The 25,318-nt window shown below is 33.0% G+C and overlaps 2 protein-coding genes across 8 annotated transcripts in view; both read left to right on the top strand.

Moving 5' to 3' along the window:
• The window catches only part of LOC126827862 (rap guanine nucleotide exchange factor 1), a 76,442-nt gene extending 71,674 nt beyond the window's left edge, over positions 1-4,768 (top strand). For all 6 annotated transcript variants that reach the window (XM_050557461.2, XM_050557500.2, XM_050557440.2 and 3 more), the window contains one exon: positions 418-4,768. In XM_050557461.2, coding sequence (XP_050413418.2) covers positions 418-559 — 142 coding nt within the window. In that variant the 3' untranslated portion in view covers positions 560-4,768. The remainder of the gene's footprint in view (positions 1-417) is intronic.
• A 1,502-nt stretch (positions 4,769-6,270) lies between these two features.
• On the top strand, positions 6,271-24,301 carry LOC126822743 (serine/threonine kinase-like domain-containing protein STKLD1). 2 transcript variants are annotated; one of them, XM_050551803.2, is made up of 19 exons: positions 6,271-6,497; positions 7,665-7,786; positions 7,910-7,996; positions 9,696-9,740; positions 10,325-10,399; positions 10,889-11,064; positions 11,745-11,857; positions 12,209-12,408; positions 14,149-14,222; positions 16,123-16,223; positions 16,940-17,182; positions 18,001-18,062; positions 18,598-18,664; positions 18,867-18,995; positions 19,228-19,356; positions 20,220-20,348; positions 20,547-20,693; positions 20,990-21,069; positions 23,626-24,301. In XM_050551803.2, the coding sequence occupies exons 2-19, from the start codon at positions 7,733-7,735 to the stop codon at positions 23,692-23,694; spliced, it is 1,980 nt and encodes a 659-aa protein (XP_050407760.2). In that variant the 5' UTR covers positions 6,271-6,497; positions 7,665-7,732; the 3' UTR covers positions 23,695-24,301. The 2 variants fall into 2 exon arrangements, with proteins under 2 accessions (XP_050407760.2, XP_050407751.2); XM_050551794.2 differs by lacking the exon at positions 20,990-21,069 and adding an exon at positions 23,110-23,192 and having other exon boundaries at positions 6,277-6,497.
• Positions 24,302-25,318: the final 1,017 nt, after the last annotated feature.

The raw sequence follows: 25,318 nt of genomic DNA, 5'->3' as shown, positions 1-25,318 counted from the left end.
ATACAGATTAGTTTATTTCATTTTTATTCCATTTTTTGGGGGTGGCCAAGTGGATGAAGATCATAAGGCATGTTGTCTATTCATGTCATGCGTTTGATCTCAGGTTTGTACAAGGGATAAGAGTCGCCTACCTTAATCTTATGAACTTTCTCTGGGTACCTTGTACTCCAGTTTACTTCCACTTCTAAAGACACCTGTAGATAAGTGAATTAATCCATATGTTAGTCCCAAAATGACCGGGTTAGTGTAGAGTGAACTTTAAACCAGTTTGTGAATTTAGTCATTATTGCTTTCGGGCCGATTCTAAAACTAGCTTAGTAACAGCTCTCAGCACAAAATTGCCTCTTGCAATCATGCATCTTCGGCTTACAATCAAGACCAATGATATTCTAATAAATTATGCTTTCTTATTTACAGTAACTACGACATCAAGAGAAAGGATGCTATTTTGAATTATTTAAGTAATTTTAAAGATCATGACAACGAGGAAACATTGTGGCAAAGATCTGAGAAAATCAAACCTCGTGGTGTACGAAAACGTGTGGAAGTTGATTTATAGGTTGCTCGAATTCGGACTTCTATTTTCAAATCGGTGACCACTCCATCACATTTGTGTAGCTCTGTGACAAAATGTTTTGAGAAATATATGAGATGCCATAATTAATAGAAAATATAGACACAGTAAAATTTGATACTATCACAGATGACTTCCTTCAATTTCCATTTGAATGTAAGTCTCCAGTTGTGACGTAAGATGAGTTTTTGAAATTAGTAATCAAAGAAGATTACATGGTTATGGGAGATGTGAACAAATTTTTAAATGTAGACTTGAGACTACTTTTATTTCATGTATTTGTGCAATTATGGTGTGTTACTGATTTATATAACATTGCATCATTTAATATGAGTAACTACATGGAGATATTGACTCAAGAGACATTTTACAAGTCTTTTTGTGCTGTGAATGACAATTGATTGTGCAAATGTTAACTATAAACTGAAACAAATTGCTTGACTATAGTATATTCAGTAGTGAAGCAATCTATGTGATGATACTGACTTATAATTCATCATTTCGTTAAAAGACTGCTACGCTTAATACAAAAAATTGTGTTTCATGTATATCTATTTGTGGTGATTGTGTACATGTATTTATTTATTCAACAGAATATCTATGTATTAGAAATTACAATTTGTTTGGTGATACTGATATTATAAAAAACGATCACTCATAATCAATATCCTATATCTAATGAATAACCAGCTTAAGAGATGTCTTAAAAGTATGTAATATAAGGATACCTTTTGTGGTTGTAATCTAATAATAATAATAATAATAATACACATAATAATATGGTTGATTTCATTATTAAGACATAAAAAAAAATATTCTGGTTCTCAGATACTGCTGCAATGAAAATCATAAGTGATACTGGATAATGGTAATTGACTAGTTATCTTAAAATGGTGACCATAAATTCAACTCCTTAATTTTTAAAATTATTTTTTAATCCTATTCTTTCACTGATGATAATTATCTTGCGAACTACTACATCTAGTTTGAGAAAGAGATGACTGAAATGATACTCCATGGAGATGGGAAGGAGCAGCATTCACATTAGAACTATAAAATCTGTGCTTTGATCTGTAGACTGTGAAGAAAACTATTTGTATTGAATTTAGCTATCTTAGATATTTACCACAAGAATTATTAATTATATAAGTGAATTCCTAAAACAGCATGAGTAAACTGATAATGAGATGAGTTATTTAACAACATATCTTTGACATAATAAAAACACAAAAATAAAATCCTTCCTTCAACATTAGATCATTTTGAACTTGAAGGATATTCTAAGAACCAGAATATTTTTTTTGTATGGCATAAAACTATATAACCACAAAAATAGATGGCAGCAATCATACTGATAACCATCTTGACATAATATGGTACATAAAAGCGATTTTGTTTAATTTGTATATTATTATGAAGTGAAGATGCCAATATATATTATAATGGCCAACAGATCTGCTATGAGTGATATCCTGGCAAAAGATATATGAAGGGATCACCACCATTTGTATACAAAACACCTTAGTTCTAATTGTCTAATTTAGTCACTGGTGTCTTCTTACCTTCTCTGTCAGATTCACATCTAATGACTGTCATTTGATTTGATATTGATATTCAAATCTTTAGTGCTGAAATTCCCCCATGTCAAAAACTTCATTTGTTAATATACATCACACTGTTATTGTTATTAAGGTTTTACATATACAAACTACTTGTATTTATTTACAAAATAAATTTTTATGAATTGTCGAAAAATTAAAGAGACAATTATGTCAAGTCTGTAATTGTTTATAAATACGGATAAACATTTGAGGGGTATAATATACAGCTCTTCATATGGCCATAATTAATTTTTATTATTTTATCTTTTAAGTAATTAATTGTGGCATAATTTAAATTTGAATTTAGTTATTGTTAAAGCTGTAGTAAAACTATAATACTTTATCAAATCATTTTACATAATACTTTGTACCAATTTGTTTACAGAATGCTACAGAAGTAGGAATGTGTTTATATGATAGCTTTAAGGATTCAGGATTCCTAATAAAACCTTACCTCATAATACTATCATAAAACAAATAACGAATTTGCATAATATCGCTTTTAATCTATAATGTCCAGACAAAAAGGTAAAGAAACTTAACTTTTTGTTTCTGTCCCTTAATCACAAATTGTCATAATTTTTTTTATGAATTTCTTTTTGATTTTTAAGACACATATTATTGTACATACAACTGAATCATGACATAAGTTCTCATTTAATTATGATCTTTAACAAAATGAACATGCTTATTTTAAACTTAAGATGTAATTGTTGAATGATGAATTTTTAATAATTGTACATAGAATATGAATGTATGTTTTTAGTTTGAGTATTGTAAATAATTCCCTCATAGGTTTTGATTTAAGGATTGATGATTCTGAGGTTGCTTATGATGATTAAGGTGTCCTGCATTTTTTAATATTATGTATAAATCAAAGATATACTGTGCAAGGATGTGGTTAGATTATTAAATTTGGTGTAGATGAATTAGATTTGAGTTAAACATAATTTTCACACATCTAACGTGCAATCAAGTACCAATATTTACTAGAAGCATTGTTAAAATTTTAAAATAAAGTATAATATAAAAATATAAAACTTAGAAATCTGTTTATATACTGAGGATGAATAGAAACTATACCAAAATATTTTAAACATTAGCCAAGGTGCAATATTATTTTCTACGGCATTGCTAAGGTGAAATGCTTGCATTTTTTAGAACAACATAAATCAGAACAAACATCCTGAAAGTGTTATCAACGCTATGTGCATGTTGGTGTATTTTCTTTTGATCGTCAATTTATATTTTCAAAAGTTACTACATGCTATTCACTAAAATTCAGTACATAATTAAGGCCACTGGCCCTCTGGTTTGGTTATTTAAAGTCATGCATTATTATGATTCTTGCAGTTGAGATGCTTCATAAGTAGTGCTCATCTATGTATATTTAGGATCCATAATTATGTATTACATGTATATTTAAATAATTAAGCCAGATTTTAGATAGACAATTCAGACGTGTAATTGTTCTTTATATTGTGCAGTGTAATCAATATTTATTAATTACAATAGTGGACATAAGAATAATAAATTAGTCACATTGTTTGCATCACCAAGCATGTGTTTAATCAAATATCTATAGAATATTACATCATGGACAAGTTATATATACATATTTTACTTAGATATGAAATTTAGATATCAGTAAATTAGAAACCACATAGTAATTAACGGTTATTACATTGGAATACATATACACACAGTAGAATATCAATAACCTTCATAATATATAATATTATATGTTCTTCTATGATACATGTGATTTATGTTTATGCCATGAAATATAATATTTAGAATGTGTATTGTGTACCAGTATGTAAGAATGAAATTGTATTGTATATATTCCTAATCTTAATTTATAGCTGTATTGTTATTATTGTATTATCTATTGAATGCTATAGCCAATCAAAATATGACAAAGCATACTGGGATTAATATTCTCTTATTGTGCATTTTATCATGACTTGTCCCTCTCTTATTTATTTAGGGTTGTAAATGCATTGCTTTCCTTATGTAGTAAATACCACAGGCGCCTGTAATGTGGAGAATATCTAAAAAATAACATTAAGCTAGCTAGCTTTGACTAAGTATATTTCGAAAGTCTGTTACATCCATGTTCGTAAGCAAGATTATCAAATAACTGGTCTGATTCCAATTTCTAACTCAGGAGCAAATAACTTGTCTGAAGTCGATTCTCTGTCAGTAGATATAATAATACCAAGGTGAGAAACGTGTTGGAATTAAGTAATTGGGATCAAAGTTCGCTACTCTAGATTCCGTCAACCAGTGGCAATACTCACCAGTTTTCGCTAGGTAGACAATCGAGTCTACGATGACGTTTAAAAATTGTCGACGTGACTTAAAGAGGGTTTTTTAAAAATATTTTCCACGTTACAGACGCCTGTGGTAAATACTTGCTAAATTTTCTTCTGCTGGAGACTTTGGCCAACTGACAAAACCAATGCAGGTTTATACAACAACAATATTGTCATATTGTGGCTTGATAAATGCAGGAGCATTTAAACTGTTTTCATACTGAAGTACTATTTTAATATTTGTATTTGTCAAAAAATAAAAATGACCGGTTGCACTCTTGCCTCATTTCTTTCTTTACATTTTATTTTTAAAACAATTGGCACTTATATTTTCCTGAAATTTATAACATATTTTATGGTTCACCCAGGCCATTTGTGCTTTAAACTATTCCCAAACCACATGCAGTAAACTCTCTATCGATAAGGTTTGGCGTATATATATCAAGCTTTTACATGATAATTATACCTTTAGTAGTGTATGCATAATATGCAAACTTTTGTGCCTAATTAAGACTAACTGTTTTAATTACTTGAATGAATCAATGCAGATTACTGAAATTGAAGAATGTTACATGCTTTGTATTTATAATTGTATATATAAAATAATGATTAGCATAAGTGTATGTATATATAAAATGGCATTTAACAACATAAGTGTTTAGTATAATATTAGCTCTACTTGCATAAATACACAGCTTAGTCTAGTAACTCCTACATTACATAAATTGATTATCAGGACTCCATATAAAGAATTTTTTTTTACTTAAAATGTTGCTTCTGAGAAGTCTAGTTAACATTGATAATTAGAATTTAGTATAAATTTCAAGATCAATTTCTTCCTTCAAAAATAAATTCATGCCATTATTTGAAAATTCATGTGATGCTCGATTGTCAGTCCGGAACGTCCCAAATTGACAAAGAATTGCAAATGAGTGATGGGTAATTCAGCACTGTTACAGTTCTATCAGTTCTGCCTAGGGGGTGGCGTGAGTAGAATTGTGACATAATCAAACACAACGCATCTGTTTCAGCTGTACTGGTTGAAATAATTTACTATGCAGTTGGTGCATGCGTTGTAGACCGAAATTCTCCTTTCACTCGATTGTCATTATTTTTGGAATTGAGTATCCCCTTGGTATTCATTATTATAATCACAAAATTCTGATGTGTCTCAAAAGATCAACTTTTATGTTATACACAGTCATTAAACCTGTAAAATTATTTTCAGATTTCTTAATATTATTCTTCACTTTTAGTTAACTATAATTGTGAATAAAATAGGTTCAATTTCTGGTATTTATACAAGTAGACCTTCAGCATTGTCGACTGAATGGAGCTGTAAATTTAGTCAGGATGAGCTACCAAGCTATTGATTATCCTTTACACACAGCTATCTTCCAGGCATTAAGATGTAGGCATGATTTTACTCTATTATTTATTGTTGTGCTTTTGTCCAATAAAGTTTTTTAAAAAAATTCATGTTTTGAGTATAATATATATTTTCTATACTTAGAAAGAGGAAAAGTTACCAAATCTGTTTGTCCTCAGTCTGTTTATAATTATACCAACATTTTGTTCCTTTTGGGGCTTGTTTACTCCACTTATCCTTATAGAGCTTGTTCCATAATTCACAGATTTGAGTTGTCAACTCTAGATCAACCTACTAATCAGGGTCAATGATACCATATTAATATGTTGCCATAGACCTAGATGCACTTTTCTTAAACATGGCTTTAGTTACTAATGGATTGACCATCTGAATAAACTGAACAAAAGTAACATCTGATTTGTGAAATCAACTTAATTTAAAATTCTTGGAGGGAGCAGTGGTAATCAAGTGGTCAGACAACTTGACTTTTAACTACACTAATCCAGATCTGGATCTAAGAAGAACCTTCAGAAAATTGTTTTTATCCCAAAAACAAATCAACACTTTTTAAAGGCACTAATGAATCCCATAAGCAGCAGTTCAGAGGTTTATCCCCTCCATGCTCGAGTTGCATGGTATGTGTTTCTTCTAAAGGTTGACACACATGTTACTAACATTTGATATATCAATTATATTTTACAGGGCTAGGCCTCCGACAATCGTATATCTAATAGTGTAACTCTGCTTACTATATAGGGACTTACTGGCTATTGGTAGTAAGGTTAAAAATACTGTAATAACAATTAATGTTAACTGTAATATGGTGAAACCATTTTATTTTTCTGGGAAATACCATGTAGCACTCATAAGGTGGTCACATTATATTCCTTGGAAAATCTATATAGTCTCTATAAAGTAAACATATGAAACATGGTTTTGCCTGGATGGTCCCAAATGAAAGTTTGGCCCAAAAATGTAGGGGTCCTATATTTCAGCACACACTGTTCTCATAACTTGTCATAAGTTACCAATCCATCAACGCTATCAGGGTTATAATATATTAACACTAGAAGGATGCCCAGCTTCGGACGGGTCCCAAAGCCAGGCATGTTCCTGAAGCAACGACTGCGAGTTTTACATTGATAAAATGTACGGAGCTAAAGCGAGATCAAGCCTTCTGTTGAAGATGAAAGCCAGGGGGTTGTAGTCCGTTGTAGGCCTATGTATAGGTCTATGTTACTCCCTGGTCTGAGCTACCCCTTTACACCAAATTTCGGCCTCAGGATAGCCCCAGTGTAGCCGCTAACCCTGAACAGACAAACAAACTACAGTCACAAATATTAGTATAGATGTAAAATCTTACAGAATGACAATAGTTTTCAAAACTAATATGTGTGTGAAATAATCAAATAGCTTTATTTAACGTCCGCTTCCACCAGCTCGCAGACAATAACATGTTATATATACATAGTGATATTAATATTTACAATGTGATTAGTGAAAAGGGATTTGAAAGAATTAGTTCCCTTTTAAATCCCTTTTTGCTAATCACATTGTAAATAATAATCATAATATCATGTACTTTCAATTATGTATCCACGTCCACTGCATAAAAAAATGGTAGGACGGATAGGCGAACAGTTTTGTTAAATAAAGATTCATTGCAGTTTTGGTCAAATTAATATTTGTATAGTTAGTTATACGAGCGAAGTCGACAGAATATTATGTCTTATAATTTATCGCCTATCCAGTTACTAAATGCCTCTAAAGAAAGGATTAATGTATGTCCCTATTGTTTGCAGAACAACCCTGGTGAGCCGATTTACATACGACCGTTTATTCCCGATTAATTTTAACCACTTCCTTGGAAATGCGCAGGCGCATAGTAGATAGCTATATGTTGTCAAGTATGGAGAACTACAAAGTAAGTTGTTGTTGTTTCTGTAAATTATTTAAATTTTTATATAAAAATTAGTATTATTTTTTCCCAAAATAAAGATAAATTGAATCATTGATGATCATTCTAAATATGCTTTTTTTTCTTCAGCTTTTAGAAAGAATTGGAAAAGGAGCACAGGGGTCCGTTTATCTTGCGGAAACTCGTGAAAATCAAAACAAATGTGTTCTGAAAAAGGTAAACCGAAACGAAGTCATAAACTATAGGCCTACTTCTTCTATTTTTATTAACAAGATATTCTCAAAGGGATTTAATATCAGAGTGCTATTGCATAGGAAATGTTATTTTAAGGGTGACCAAGAAGTTGTCGGGGCACCTGTTCAGTGGCGTTAAAGGGGGGGGGGGGGTTGGGGGCAGATTTGCACTCCCAAATCTGGTCTGCGTCTGTTTGCCCCCCCCCCCTCCCATAATTTGAAAATATTTGTGATATCTGGTAATCAATACCTGATGATTAAATCCCACATTGCCACTCAGTCAGTAATATTATATAGACTATAGACTTGCGAGGTCTGCGAGTCCCTTCATTTGACACTTTCCTCTCTGGTTGGATAAACTAGTGGTCAGGCGACAGGCAGTATCTGGTCAGATCTTTTTATCTCGACAATCGGTGCCGGAATCCTGTCAGACAGCATTTCCGACAGTCTTTTTTTCAAAAATTTCTTGGCTACCGGGCCTTATTGAAGCTTGTGCCCCTACCCCCTTAAGTTTTAACTGTGGATTTTGCTCCGTCTTTGCCCCACCAACCACCAGCAGCTGGCGCTGCCACTGTTGACCATCAAGTCATGAGTAATGTAAATATCGGCCTTATTAAACATACATTATGGGAGATTAGATAAAGAGCTGGCAGTCCTCACTAATACTAATAGTTAAAAACTAGATAATGTAAAGGGAATTTGCTGAAATTTTCAGTAAAATTGATCCACTCTGAACCAAAATTTTAGTGATTGAATTTTCGGCCTAGCCTCGATCATCATTACTAAAGTCGGTACGATAAAAGACATAATCTTGATTATCCATTTCATGATATGCTCTTGCATAATGTATGTTTAAATATAAGATAAGCATTTTGTAGATCTTATCTGGCTGGCAATGCCAATGGTAGAAAATAATTTTAAAATTGCTGTGGTTTAACATCTACTACGATAAAATTATGTTGCATAGAAAATTTGAAGCAAATCTGCCAATATTTCACTGAGATCAACCAATAAAAAAACTAGTAAAAGTAAAAGCTCACTTGTACCGGTTATTTCTTGTATAAAAAAATCCATTTTACCATTACTCTGGATATTTATTTAGCACTAAGGCCCGCTTTTGACGTACGCATTTCCATGCAAGCGAATAGCCACTTTTTTGCTGGCGTTTTTTCTCGCCTAAAGTGTGCACAGGTGAATGTTTACATTCTGTTGTACAAACACAGGTGTTTTATTCCATTAAGTCAATCAACTGATCTTGTTTCTGCAAATGGTAGATTTTTTGGTCATGTGTTATTATAAAAAGATGCGACTAAATGTTAACAATGTCAGGCTCCATGCTGTAAACAGAAATCCTCACTTATGATGTCATTTAAATGGGATTCTCATTTAAAATGGGATTCTCAATGGGAGTATATATATATATGGATTCCCAACGATTTTTCTGTACACATGAAATTACAAAAGAATCCCGTGGGAAAAGGGTTTTTCTGCTGGCGAAAATGTGTACATGTAAAGCGGCCCTAATACTAATAGTTTAATTTAATACCACTAGAGAAGGGCACTAAATGATTTATGGAGCTGTTCAAATGTAGCATGTTGTTTATTTCTTAATGTAAATAGCAAGTTTGTACATACATGAGTTGACCTGTTACAAGTCTTATTTCCTTATCATTTCTTACTAGATCGAGTGTCATGATGAAAGTGGAGCAAATGAAGCCTATAGAGAGGTTAGTGTTTTAAAAAATAAAAATTGTATTGCATTTAATGCTAATTCTGGATAGTTGATTCCCTGATCAGAGGTAGTGCTGAGACTGTAAGTTTATGTGTTTCACCTTTTGGCAATAGCTGTATAGAAATGCAAGTTGTGAATAATGATACTTAAATTCTATAATGTATTATTTTATAATGGCATAAACTTACAGTGTCAGAACTACCTCTGATCAAGGAATCAACTATCCATTAGAATCTAACGTTCAAAAACTCTCTTTGACTCTTACTCAAAATATTCAATTTCCACTTAATAATACAATATACAAACATCAATTTATTTAGTGTCTACTTTCATTTTTATTTTTTGTTTGTTTTTATTTATGAAGTGTATTTTATTGTATTGTAAGATATTTGAAAGTTTAATATGAATGCATCAGAAAATAAAATGAAATGATCTAAATAATACAGCAATTAGCATTCATTACTTCTACTCCTCACAGGTACATGTAGGCTAGGTCTATGCAACATATAGGTTCAATCAACCCGTTGAATGAAGGACAAATTACAATCTGTTCATCATGTTTTATATTATGTTTTACAGGCTGTCAGTCTTCAAGCGTTACAACATCCATACATCAGTAGTTATAAAGATTTCTTTGTCATGTGGGAGAAAGAGGTACCGTTATTTGAGTAAACATTATTAATTGTCTAACTTGTAAATTTGTAATTCAGATTTGTATTATATTTGCCAAAACAAATTTAGGGAAAAAAAATTTAAAATGGGGAATCCAGTTATACATGTGCATTTTTAAGTAAGTAAATCAAATGCCAGAATGTTCAGATGCCAGAATAATCTGTTTAAGGAGGGGTTGGGGGAGAATTAGGTTGCTGAGAAGTGTAACATTTTTAGTAAGCCCTACTGTGGATCATCTGGGTTCATTGTTTACCTCCTATTTCTAAAGAATTGCTTCCCTTGTTTTGGGTTATGCTTTTGTGGATTACCACATTTCTAAACGTAGAGCCCTTAAATAGAGTACCGTAGCGTGTTTTGTGTCACTTCCCCCCTGTTGTGTTTTTGGTTAGATGAGGTGCTGTTCTCTTTTAAAATGGTTTATATAGAAAAATGATTTGTGTAAAATGGTTAAGACAAACATTATTTTTTCAGACGTCATCTATGTATTTGTGTATTGCCACCCAATATTACCCAGAAGGTGACCTGAGTTCCGTAATCAAGTCATACCAGGAGCAGAAACAACCAGTAGAAGAAGAGGTGGTTAAGAAATACCTGGGAGAAATTCTTGAAGCTCTCTCATTTGTACATAAAAAAGGTGTTATTCACAGGTAGGAAAAATTCATTTCATTAAAAATTTGTATACATCCATGTATATGTTGTTGTCGCCTAGTGGAAACACCTATACTAGTTGTTCAGGTGGGACAATGAAACGAGATACAAATCGGTATCGTACATAAAAGATAAATTGGAATTGAAAGAAGCGCACCCACCGCCATTGCACAAATAATTATATTTAAAGTAAAAATTACCATTCCTTTCTTTTCCATTCCTTTGGCTTTAGATTTTTTCTATCTGAACGAAATAAGCTGCCAGACATTACTATTTCTAGTGCCAATACAATCAATCAAGTATTTGTATTTGAATATTTATCCAAACTGATAATTTGATATTTAGTTATTTGATGTTCTTCCACATTAATACAAATAATGGAATTTGATCAGTTTTTTTTTGTTTTTTTTATTGCTTCAAGCAGTCGATGCAGGGTCAGTCCCCATTTAATCTCATTTACTGTACAAAGTTTAAGAGTAATATTATTCAATGCTATCAACTATATGATCAGTTTATAAATAAATAAATATGGAAAATGTATAGATATCTGAAAGAACACAAAGTAAACATTGATCTTTAGAATTGAATTAAATATTTGAATAGCATTTGAATAATGACTTTGAAAATGGTAAAATCTACACTGGCTGCGACTGCAATTTCTTTCACCTTATATTTTCAGAGATTTAAAACCTAGTAATATATTTATACAAGATGATAAAACAATATGTCTGGGTGATTTTGGTGTAGAAAGTGTCATGATTGACGCTTGTAACAATACCAGAAACACAATGGGTATGAATTTTACTTTATCTGGATTACTTGCTTCCACTTCCAGGGGATTTGATTATTTGATGCTCAGATTTAGAGGATCAATTCCAGATATATTTCAGTGAACAAATATTTATGCGCCTCATCGGACACTACTATCTGAATGTAGGTATACTGTAAATTCCAGGATCACATAACTGCTACATGGATAATAAGTAAAATTAATAGTGTACTTTTTAAACTCGACATACCAGAAATCATTATGAAATATAATTCACATACTTTTATTAGCCTAGTTGTTCCAGAAAAATAGGATGTTAAATCCCACTTAATTTCATTTCACATACTTAAATTGTGCTAATTGTTATATTTCAGAAACTAAGAATTATATGGCACCAGAGGTCAGCCAGAAGGGTTATGATGAGAAAAGTGATATTTGGTCTCTTGGTTGTATTTTATTTGAATTGTGTACAACCTTTTTGTACACAGGTCAAGAGGTCACAGATAAAATTAGAGAGATTAGAGATGATCCTTTAATCCTGGAGGATGTATTTGAAGATATTGGTAATAGTGATGTAAGTAATATAGTAATTAACAAGCCATCTACACCTATCAGATATTGTGTGAAAAGTGCAATTGACAATCAACATATTTAATATTATGTTACAAATAAAGACACATTTACGGTAGCTGTTTTGGATGTACACAGAGACCTTGCTTTACAAGACTGGGGTCAGCATTTCCTAGATATTACAGTGAAGCCCTTGTAGATGGATAGATTTTTTTTCGTAAAACACCCTTTTCGGGCAGCATGTAAATTATACATTAACGGTATGCATGATAAATACATGTAGAAAAATGGATGAAAACTACATAAAAAGTGGATGAAAACTACATAAAAAATATGGATGAAAATACTGTAAAACATGAAATTATTGCGAGCATGAAATTATTGCGAAAATTGCGAGCGAGGCCCTCTCGCAATAATTTCATGTTCGCAATAATTTTGTGAAAATTCTTTAAAATGTCGTTCATATTGAATTACTCCCCCTTCATTACTCTTCACAAGAAAGAGTCCCAATAAGTACATTAGAATCTGTATGAGCAGCCACTCCTATTCAGCGACATCTCCTTGTAAGCGGTCACGATAAATTCCCCCCGTAAAAATTCTGTTGTTTCATCTCTTTATTCGACGGTCACTCCACTAACGCGGCCAGCGGTCACTATTTTACAAATAAATTCAACAAAACATCGCCCATTCAACGGCCATTGTTGAATGTTATCATCTTGTCGTTCTTTGTAACACCCCCGCTAATCCCGTGAGTAGTAGTTATAATTAACTGGACCCCCACTGATCACCTCAAAGCTATAATCCTCAATAGTTGTTTATTTACTGTTACTAATGATCACCAATCAACCGATGTGTTGAAGAGCCGACTGTCACCTCAAAATTAACAATCTACCACATTTTATAGACAAATTTACTAAAAAAAATTATTTAAATTCGCAATAATTTCATGTCGCAATAATTTTTTCCCCACTATAGAAATTCGCAATAATTTCATGTCGCAATTATGTTTCACCACCCCAACTCGCAATAATTTCATGTCGCAATAATTTCATGTTTTACAGTATATAAAAATGGGATGAAAATTGCATAAAAGTTGGAATTCGATGTAAGAGTAGGCCGTAGTGCCGCTGTCCGGGCAAAAGTTCCCTCATAGCACACTGTATGGGGTATGCCCGTCTTCATTAGCCCAGTTCATTTCATTTCCTTATTTTGAAAGCATGTTGCACAAAGATGCACACTGTTTTTGCCAGAGCAAACGGCAGGTTAAACATGTTTTCGAAAGAAAATGGATAGTTTTGGATCTCAAATGTCACATAAATAATTGTCTTTCGGAGTTCCTCATAGCGGTTGTACTCAATGAAGAAATGATACTCATTTTCAAATTGCTGTTGAGGGCAGTTTGTGCAAAACTGCATATATGCAGTGTATAGGGGACTATGATGACATGCTGGTGACTATTTCTACATCATTTTAGGAACTATGTAACAGTTTATTGATCCAAGACAATTAATATTTAGCTATGCCTGTCCACCGCTCCACCCCGATAATTACTCACCAACATTGAAGTCACCTGAGCTATCTCTAGATCATTGTCATCAAATCCTGCTGAGTTTTAAAAATTCTATTATGTCCTAGTGTCATCATGTTCTCAGACTTTGTGTCATGTAGGAATCCTGTAAGTGTAACTGTCATTTTGCATAAATTTTGGCATCGTTCTAATATCTTATTATCTTCTCTTTTTCAGCATTTTTCTGGTGAATTGATTTGTGTAATTAGGTCCATGTTAAAAAAACAACATGATAAAAGAAAAGGAACAACGTAAGTGGATATTCTGAACATCTGAAAACTTATATGTGTACATTATTGTTGCACATATGCTACTACCAAAACCCTGGCGATCGTTAAACCAGTGTAACTTTGTCATCTGAACGCAAAGGTGGGGCAAATAAACCAGTTTAAAAACCCCAGCTCGCGACCTGTCTTCAAGAAGGCTTTTTATATGCCCACATTTTCATGTTGACATATATTGTCGTCACCCCTGTCTGTTCGTCCGTCCACAATTTGTTTGTGGACACTCAATCTGATTAAGACACAGATCCTATTTCGTTTCGTTTTTATAGTTCAAAATTTCGTTTTACTTGTATTTACTACACTAGGATCTGAAAGGGTTGTTATCATTGGCGTGTTCTGAATGATGTGAGGGAATAGCCAAAGAAAAGGTCTGTTACGGCGAGCGTTAGGCATGTTATGCACGGAACTGTGGGTAATCCACTAGTAACATCAATGCTGATTGGTTAATCAAATGTCTGATGTCATAGGGTCAAAAGTCGCTCGTATGACTTGACGCAACCTAGCGCTACAACTGGTCAGATCTTCATGTAGTGTAGGCCATCGAAAGTATAACAAAACGAAATATAGATCTGTATTTTAATCAGATTTGTGGACACTCTACAGGTCACAATTCTTTTCCGATTTTGGTTTATTTCCAAAAGATCTTGGTTCCTTTCGATATTGGCATGTATCAGCTCGAAACTTCATGGATTTTATCCCCTGATTGTACAAAAAATCACATTTTTTATCCTATTTAGATGAAATGTATGTTTATAACCCAACTTCTTGGTTCCTTTCAATATTCGCGTGTATGGACCACAATTCCTGGTCTTGTTTTTTAGCTTATGGTCCCCCTAGAGGTCACAATTTTGCGCGTGTGTACAACAATTCCTGGTCGCGTTTTTAACTTGTGGTCCTCCTAGAGGTCACAATTTTTATCCGATTTAAAAAAACGTTTAAAAATATCACCGTTACACCTCAATGATCTTGGTATCTTTCGAAATTTGCGCATATCGGGCCGTAAGTTCCGGGATTATGGCGCCCAGTTGTATGAAAAAATTGCAATTTGAGCTTGTGAACTCTCTATAAGTTACAGTTTTTATTCGATTTTAAAAATCGTTTAAATATATCACCTGTTTTCTCATATTCTAGTATTTTCTATCTATCAGGAAAATGGGTATATAATGTCCACAGATGTGTGCAAGAACGGAATAAAGAATATGAAGCTACCCATGCGTAGTTAAACTCTAACCCCTGACCGAAGAGTTCAGAATAGTTAAACTGGTTTGGCTTAAAGTACGTGTGAATGCAACACGATCCTGTCTTAAAAACCCTGGTGATTTTAAACTGGTCTTAAAATAATTGTCTGACTGTGGCACTGGCTTTCTAACAAGGAGTCTGGGGTTCGATCCCAGTGTTGGGCAAGAAAGTTCCTCAGGGTTTTCCACCATGGTTTTCCCCTGTCAGTGGTGTCAGTCGGGGAGGGGCTGATAAGGAACAGTGTCATTCAGATTTGACGAAAAACCGATGTCTTGTGTATCTTTGGCAGTTTGAATTTGATGAAGAGTAGGTGGAAATGCCGCTGTCCATGACTATTTTCCCTTGTATTACACTGTGGTGCAGAAAATACATCCCAAATCAGAAAATGTTATTTATGAACTTGTATGTCATATCTCTCTTACTAATAGAATTTTGGTTTAAAATGATGTGTAGAGAATTCCCAAGCCACAATCAAAATTCATTCTTTCAGAAGTCTCCCGCAATAGGTCATGTTCCCATCCCACTGCTTAGATTATCCTGGTAATTATAAGCAGTCGCGTTAAATTCCTAATTAATATAATATCTGGTGTTAATTAATTTGAAAGTAATTGATATTTTTCTATTGTAGAGAGTTGTTAGAGATTAATTATATTAAACAATGTGTAGAAATGAGTGATGTCTTAATGGTAGAAAAACGAAAAAGACAAGCAGAAAGTAGAAACACAATTAGTAAGTCATATTTTAGATGCAACTGTTACATTGGGTTTTTAAAGTCAAAGGGGGGTTGGATGGCCGAATGGTTAGCACGTGCGTGCTGTATCATACGGCCTGTCATTGAGTCAACTGGTGTGGTTTCGAATCCCCGGTTGTAAGTGACAAGGAGTAGAGTCGCCTGTCCGACCTCGTGGGTTTTCTCCGGATCCTCCGGTTTCCTCCCACTGCTAAAGACCCCTACGCGCAAGCGAATTATTGAAATAAAATTAAACCATATGTTAGTCCCGAAATGACCTAGTTTGTGTCGAGTGGACGTTAAACCCCATTTCTCTCTCTCTCTCTTTAAAGTCAAAAACTGGGTGTGAAAATACAACTGTTTTCAAAATCAAATTTGACATATCCCCTGCTTCTTAAGTCTTAAGAGTTGTGAATGTTAAAATTAATTTTGACTGGTCATACTTGATTCTTTCAAGTCCAGTGATGAATGACTATAGAGTAAACATGAGGATGTTTGGTGAAAAAGCATACACAGACTGAATAAGGAAATATCTTTGCTCACCAAACAGCTGAAACATTATTTCCACATTTTCTTCCCAAACCACAGGCTAAAGGAAGTTATTTCTTTATAAATTTCTCATTTCTGAGAAAGATGAATTGGTTTATACAATCAAAATATTTGAATAAAATTGAATCATAGATGTTATAAATTGTTTAATTATATTATTTTATAGGTTCTTTATCACCAGAAGCTCAGGGTTTACTTGCTATACTAGAACATATCGCTAAATCTATAGATCATGAAACACATGTGCGGGAAGGTTTAGAACAGCTTGTTGGTCTTACAGAGAAAGAAGATTGTATTTTACTGGATGATAAGAGTAAAAAGCTGATTGCCATGGCGATGCGTAATAATATTAATGATAAAGGTGTTCAGATTGCTGGATGCACAGTTTTGAATAATTTAATAGTCAAAGGTGAGCAGGGACAACATGAAATGATTATTTACATGAAGTTAATGTGCAAATTGGGATGAAAATGAAATGAAATGGGGGTTTAACGTCCTACGGTTGTGCTGCCACTGGGCTAATGAAGAGGGATATACGTGTGCATACAGTGTGCTATGAGGGAAATATGCCTGGACATCGGCACTACAGCCTACTCTTATTTCGAATTCCAACTGACAAGGGATCTTTACGTACAATCTAATGTTACACAGGACCTTGGTAGGGCTCTGAAGTGGAATGGTACATAAAGGCAAATGTCCTTTAGACGCAAGTGCCAAGGGGTTAAGATTAAGGAACTCATACTGATAACACATCGGTCAACCCACTCAACGAAATGAAATGAGGTTTAACGTCTTACTATTCTGGGCTAATGAAGACGGGCATACGCCATACAGTGTGCTAAGAGGGAAATTTTGCCTGGACAGCGGCACTACGGCCTACTCTTATATCGAATTCCAACTGTCAAGGGATCTTTTACGTGCACGCCAATGTGTACCTGGGACCTCGGTTTTTCGTTCCATCCGAACGACCAGACAGCTGTCCTTGTCAGGCCCTCCGTCCCGCATCACTGACAAGGCAGAACCACGCCGGAAAATCTGGATGAACTTTCTCGGCCAATGCAGGGATCGAACACCTGACCTCCAGGCTTGCGAGCCAGCATCTTACCCACTTAGCCACCGTGACCCCAAACAACCCATTCAACACTTAATACAAACTTAAATCAAAGACGGTCATTAGATCTTTCGAAAAAGTATGCCAGTTTTTATATAATTGTGATTTTATTACAGCTGATGCAGGAGATATTTTATATACACCTGAAATAATATCTGTTGTACCTGTGGCCATGAAGGTAAAATAACCATACAAACTTTATTCAAGATAAACAGCGAATCCCCATCATATCCCTGTAGTAGTAATGATTGATTTCAAAATTAGTAATAAAGTTATGATTGATCTTGTTCTTTGTGAAATGTGGACCTATTCAGTCTTAAAATATCAAAAATGTTAAAAGTGCATTGTGAATTTAGTCACCATGAAATATTTCACTATTTCAAGACTCTACAGCAAAGTGATTATAATATCTGCTTTATTAATAAGATTTAACTTGACACTATTTCTGCCAGCCATGTTTGAAAATAAATACTGGTATTGCCAGGATAACCAGAGCTTATTTATTTACCTGTTTCAGTAAAGTTACCTGAATTAAATACAATGTTTCAGCATGTTATATTTGTTGCATTGACAGTTCATATGGTCAGCTTTTGAATTTAGTGCAGATTGTGTCATTAATCATAGCTGTAATATTTGACAAAATCCATTTAATCCTGTTTGATTTAATGTACTTTCCCTGTGTATGTTTATTGTTTGTGCCTTTTATATTAAAGCAACATATGGGATGCCCTGAATTACAACAAATAGCAGCAGCTCTGTTGATGGCACTATCTGCAGATGGTAAGAACATTCTCTTTTCCACATCTTTTTTGATGAAAGTTATGGCCGTTCATTCACTTTCAAAGTTCCAGACTTATAATTTTAATGTGATCTTAAATTGTAATTAAAGTTGCATCATTCCCGGGAAGTTGACACTGCCATGATTGTATTTCGGTATTATTCCTTAAAGTGATATATTTAATTGCATTAATTTCTACTACAGGTGGAGCATCAGAAGTAATAGGTCAGGTTGGAGGTATAGAGAATATATTAACAGCTGTTAGAATGTATCCAGATAACTCAGAACTATGTGCTACTTGTTGTAGTGCCTTGTGGAGTTTAGCAGTCAACGGTATGCATAATATCTGTAAAGTGACTGACCATTGACCAAATGATTTTATGAATTTTTGATCTTTAAAAAATATTTACTGGATTTAAATACATTGTCCTTTTTCCATTGAGTTTTGATAGTCACCGGTTGTTCTTATCTCAAAATATTTCCATTGCATATTTCCTGGACCCCTCCCCATAAATAAAGGTTCTGAAAATGTGTGATAGTAATTTTGTCAATATATTTATTTCAGAAAGTAATCTGTTGTTGGCCTCCAACAGTAAAGCTTTAAAAGATGTTAGCAATATTTTAGAGAATCATATTTTATTACCAGATGTGGTGGAATCTGCTGCAGCGGCCATTGTGTCTCTTGCTCTAGATGGTGAGACTTCATAAAATATTCAGTCTGTGAGAATCTGTTATGTCGGTGAGAATAAGTCATGCCAGGGAGAATCAGTTATTTCAGTGAAAATCTAATATTTATGAAAATTTGTTATGTGAATCTAACGATTAAGATAAATGAGAACTGTCTGTCGGAGAATCTGTTAGATTAGCAAGAGACTACCAAGACTTTGTTATGTCAATGAGAATAAAATATAATCTGAGAAAATATGATATCAGTGAGAATTAATTATTTCAATTATAATAATATCATGGATTATAAGCTTATTTGAATTGGCAACCGGTCGGTATACACTGAGAATCAATTAGAATCTGTTGTCATTGAAAATTAGTTATATCATTGAATATAATTATATTTATATCATTTTGAATTTTATCAATGAGAATTTATTATACCAGTAACCATCTAACATTAAGGCAAAAAATTTCTAAGAAATTCAACAATTATTTCTATATCTATTACTTAAATAATAGGTAAATCACTATAATACAATCATGGGAATCTGTCTAGCACTTAAAATAATAATAACATGGGAAATTGTAGCAAAATAACCTCACATGCTTTCTATAGCTATATGCTTCATGAAATTGGCAAAGATCAATGTTGAAAATTATATATTTGTTAATTTCTCAAATGAGAATGAATTAAAGGATTAATAGGATATTTTTTTTGCAAGGTAGGACTTTGTATAGATTGTATGTTTTAAGGCTTTTTTTTTTATGGTATTTTAAATGCAACAATAGGTTTAATGAGAAATGAATGAGAATTAATCAAGTCAAAGAGAAAATTATTTTATCATTAATCAGTTATGATGTAGATAGTATATTGGTTTTATATTGCAGATAGTATATTAGAATATGTAAATGAGATAGATTGTGTGGGTCATTTAATTAATGGTATATCAAGTCATATGAAACAGTCAAAAGTGGTCAAGAATTCTTGTATGGCTTTAACTAGCCTGGTAGTTGACGGTATGTATATATGTATATGTTGCACCTTTTTATAACCATCAACTTATCTTTTGACTTTGCTTCATTCTTACCCCACAAACGCCATAGAAATAAAATGATTTTCTGACTGACTGACCAACCCTGTTATTTATTATATTCTGGCCTTAGAATAATATATTATATATATATTGTTTTTTTCATGTTGATATATATTTACAGAGGAATGTGCCTATCGTGTTTTAACGGCAGAAGATGTGGATGGTGTAGCTGGTATACCTGTTATAATCAAATCATATGAAGTACATAAAGATAATGCAGAGGTTGTTGAATCAATAGTTAACCTAATAGTAGAACTCGCTGAATATGGTACGTATTTTAAAAGTTGACTTCCTCAATCATGCAATAATTAGGAAATCATTTTATGAGATTAGCACAGTGTGGATTAAATTAGATGATTATTTCTTATACCAAAAGTTTATATATTAGGATAATATTACTTTCCTGGGAGGTATGACAATTACATACTATTATGGAAAATTACCTCACTATATACTGAAAAATTAGGCACTGTTGAAATTTAGGGCATGTGTCTCTTTATAAGTAAAAAAAGTGACCATTATATTGTGTCGAATTATGTTATATAATGTATGATTTGTTTTTAGAGGAAGCGTGTAATGATATGAATAGTTATCATGTTGACGAATCTGTGAAAGAAATGCATAGTAAATTTTCTCAGGTTAAGGTAGGAGACATGGGAAGAGACTGATGGAAATGTTTGTTCATGTTGTTTGTAGTTGGTTTTATATTTTCCCTGGTTATATGATGTGTTTTTCTCCCAGCTTATTAATTCTGTTTAACATAATTCTAAAATGTTGTCTTTGTGTTGGACATTGTTGTTTTCCAGGTTGCAAAAGAATCCATTACTATCATAATGTTTGGGGTTTGTTTTTGTCCCCTGCCTTTCGTCTGTCTTATCACTGCGTAGATATTCATTAGATGAATGTCTTTACAGAGTTTGATGATGAATATTGATTGGTTAAGACATCAGAACTCATGAACTCTGGTTCTAATTAAGGTAGAATGTTCAAACATGGTGTCGATGTTCATAAAGTGAACATCTTGACTGTTGGACAATGAGCATTTTGTTCTATATCTTCATTACATCATTACCTGTAATAAGTATTTTCTGCTCAGGTTAATTAACCCATTTGATTGGTCAAGAGTGATGAAGCTTGGTGTATAGTTCCATTACATCAATACCTTGACTAAGTTCGATAATGAGCATTTTCTGCTCAGGTTAAGCAGAGTGATTGATTGATGCTTTATAAGAAGATAATTGTGTAATTAATGAATATTATCTATCTACTTTTGGATTTAGGTGTTGCGACGTCAACCTCACTGTCGGCTTTGGGGGATTTTCTTAGCGTTTATACTTTCCATCGATGGCTTATTTTATTCATTCAAATTTAATCTATGGATCTAAAGATTCTGTTTTCCAAATCCTAATCAAGAATTGGTGTTGTGGATTCAGATTTCTTGTACTTGTAAGCAATCGTGCCTTTTTGAAATTGAAGTATTTTGTCTCTCTTTTGTTTAAATTTGTAATTTTGAATTTCAATTTACTGTATTATTAAGATCTCAACACTTAATAATTGTTTTTTCTTATTTAAATTCAACAAACGTAAAGGCTGAAAGGCATTCTTTAGATAGTAATAGATAAATGGGTTAGATACCATCTTATCCTTGATGTTCATGGACAGAAATGAGTTATTCTTCATGAGGTGACTGATGTTCTATGTCATGAAATCAGTAGAAATGATTTGGAATTTGAAAAGTTCATCACTTACATTAGGATTGATCAAATATAATAATTTCAGGACCAATGCTTCTTGACAAGACTACTTTTAATGTGTCTAGAATACTGTGCCTTTATATCTATCCTTGTTTTGTTTCAAAAATTATGTTTGGTGGTTTTATTAATCCAATCCCTGCTTATTAATTATTCCTTTTTTAATATTAGTTTGTTTCAAATTCGGGTAAAAATGTTATAAATGTGTTCATCAAATTATTGCATTTCTATTTAATTTCAAAAAGATTACGCAGAAATGCTGTTCTCCGAGAAAAATTAAAATTAGTCATATGTTACTTTCAAAATGACTGAAATACTGTGTTGACCTGACTTTACTTTTGTATTAAAACACAACTTCCTGTAATTGTAACATAACCTATTACTATTATTTTACTTTCATAACAAGAAATTATTGTGTGCATATTGTCTGTATTTGTACATATAAATACCTGCTACAGATTAATTATTTCATTTATATGTCACATTTATTATATCACATTTATCAGTTTTTATTGAGTATCAATACTCATGTTACATATTTATTCCTGATAACTCAACCACATGATTTCAAACCAAATGACTTTATTCTTTATTTCATGTCACTTGTTTATATGCTACATGACATCATGCCACTCGTTTATGATATGTGACATCATGTCACTCGTTTATGACATCATGTCACTCGTTTATGACATCATGTCACTCATTTATGACATCATGTTACTCGTTTATGACATCATGTCACTCGTTTATGCTACATGACATCATGTCATTTTTTTTATGATATATGACTTCATGTCATTTTTTTGCCACATTTTTTACATGGCATGCTGTGCTACTTTAATTCACACATTCACGCCACAATAATTTCTTGTTTTTCCCTAGTTTTTGTGTTGCTTCTCTTATAACGTTGCATGTTGCCTGTTTGTTTAGATGATGTGAATGCTGAGTTACGTTATTTAAGTGTTGGACCAGTTGTTTTATCAGAGATATATAAACGATTTAAACCTACCAGGGTAAGACTAAATTATAAACAAAAACACCTTGCTTCAAAAATGGTTACAGCAAACTACATGCAGAACATTTTCTTTTGCCAAATGTATTATGAAATCTTTTGATTTAAACAATATTTTGTTGGGATTAGATTCATGTTACCCTAAGTACATGTCAATAAATAGTAAGGATTTAAAAACAAGCCAAAGGGCTTATGTTAATTCATCTGTCTCCTTTGAAGGTCATTGGTTTAAGTCTTGAATTGTTTTTAACTTTAGTTTTTAACTGCTGCCAAAAAATTAGATGAGAAACCTGAACTGCCTTAAAAAAAAAAAAATATAGAGCTTTCGATTGACAACAAAGAGTTTATAAACAGGCATACTTTTATTTGCTGTATGTAAAATGCATACTGATATATTAAAAACTAATGTAAATTATTTTTTTATTTTATTTCAGGATATAATGACTCCATGTGAAAAGGCTCTAGATTTACTGGGAAACAAAACACAAAAAACTACCTCATAGAAAAACATTAGACTAACTGTGAACATATAGACTGTTTCCTAAAATGTGATTACACAATGATGTAGTTAAATTATATCGGAGGCATGATGATTGATACTGAACACAACGATTTACTCTTGAATAGACTAATGCACTAATAGTCGATGAACTAAACCTTGTTAATAATTGTATTACCTACCCCTTTTTCAGTAAAATTTATAGTATGGGGAGATAACTCTTGTATTTGTTAAATTTTTGTGTAAATGGAAATGAAATGAAATGGGGTTTAACATCCTACTGTTCTGCTTGTGTGAATAGCGTGGAAGAAATTATTGTATGACGTTTACATCCCTATGTTGTTTAATATGTTTGCCATTATATTTTTGAATTTTTTGTCAGGATAATATGGAGCATAATTCAGATACAAAAAGTATTTGATTTGGTCTCAATGGAACTAACCTTTCAAGTAGGGTGACCTCATACCTACAATAAATACTATTATGTCAAATTACAACTAAGACAAGGGTTAAATATTAAGAGGATGACAGAATATGTAAAGCCGCATGTGATATATTTATTGTGATACGTTTTAAATGTTATATTTATGTATAAAACAATTTACATCAAGTGATCTGTGATATTTATACGTCAGACATTTTCTTTGTGTCTTTAAAAAGCTAGTGTTTGGTTTTGAAAATTCAATCTACAAATTAATACTGAGCATTTTCTGCTTGGGGTAAGCAGAGATAAGCAATTTGATTGGTTTATGCTTTGGGACACGATAATATTAGTTCTAATTCAGTGAAATGAAATGAAATGGGGTTTAACATCCTACTGTTCTGCTCCTATGCTGGGCTAATGAAGACGGGCATACGCCATACAGTGTGCTATGAGGGAAATTTTGCCCGGGCAGCGGCACTATCGCCTACTCTTATATCGAATTCCAACTGCCAAGGGATCTTTTACTTGCATTCCAATGTATACACGGGACCTCGGTTTTTTGTCTCATCCAAAGGACTAGACAGCTGTCCTTGTCAGGCCCTCTGTCCAGCATCACTGACAAGGGGGAACCACGCTGGAAAATCTGGATGAACTTTCTCGGCCAATGCAGGGATCGAACACCCGACCTCCAGGCTAGTGAGCCAGCGTCTTAGTCTTACCCACTTAGCCACGTGATCCCCCTAATTCAGTGAGAGTGATGAAACTTGGTATATCTATAGTTTCATTACATCAATACCTTAGCAAAGTTCGATAATGAGTATCTGCTTAGGCTAAATAGCAAAAAGCAATTTGATTGGTCAAGATTTTGGAACACAACGTTACAACTCTGTTTTTAATTGAGGTAGAATGTATGATGTACATGTAGATGTTCATTGGGTGACTGTGAGTAAAGTGATTAACATTCCCAATAAAGCTTTTATATATATAGCTACAATGTTGTCGCGCTGTGTGGCTGGAGTAAGAGACATCAGTAGTGGAGAACCATATCTAACTAGAGCTAAGATAACATTATTATTTCTAACCTTATTACAAGCCATACAAAACAGAAAAAATGACAATTATCTGAAAAATCGTTCATTTTAGGGAAATTTTGGTCGCTGTCTTGAATTTTGGAAACTCGATCTTCTTTTGAGGTTGTATTTAT

The sequence above is a fragment of the Patella vulgata genome, chromosome 1, assembly GCF_932274485.2.
Source record: "Patella vulgata chromosome 1, xgPatVulg1.2, whole genome shotgun sequence".
NCBI classification, from domain to species: domain Eukaryota; kingdom Metazoa; phylum Mollusca; class Gastropoda; family Patellidae; genus Patella; species Patella vulgata.
Note: the sequence above shows the minus strand (reverse complement) of the source record. Positions and strands in the feature narration are given on the sequence as shown.

Coding starts and splice junctions, on each gene's coding strand:
- LOC126822743 (XM_050551794.2), top strand. CDS start 7,733: ATGCGCAGGCGCATAGTAGATAGCTATATGTTGTCAAGTATGGAGAAC. Junction 7,787..7,909: donor CAAGTATGGAGAACTACAAA/GTAAGTTGTTGT, acceptor TTTTTTCTTCAG/CTTTTAGAAAGAATTGGAAA. Junction 12,409..14,148: donor AAGATATTGGTAATAGTGAT/GTAAGTAATATA, acceptor TCTCTTTTTCAG/CATTTTTCTGGTGAATTGAT.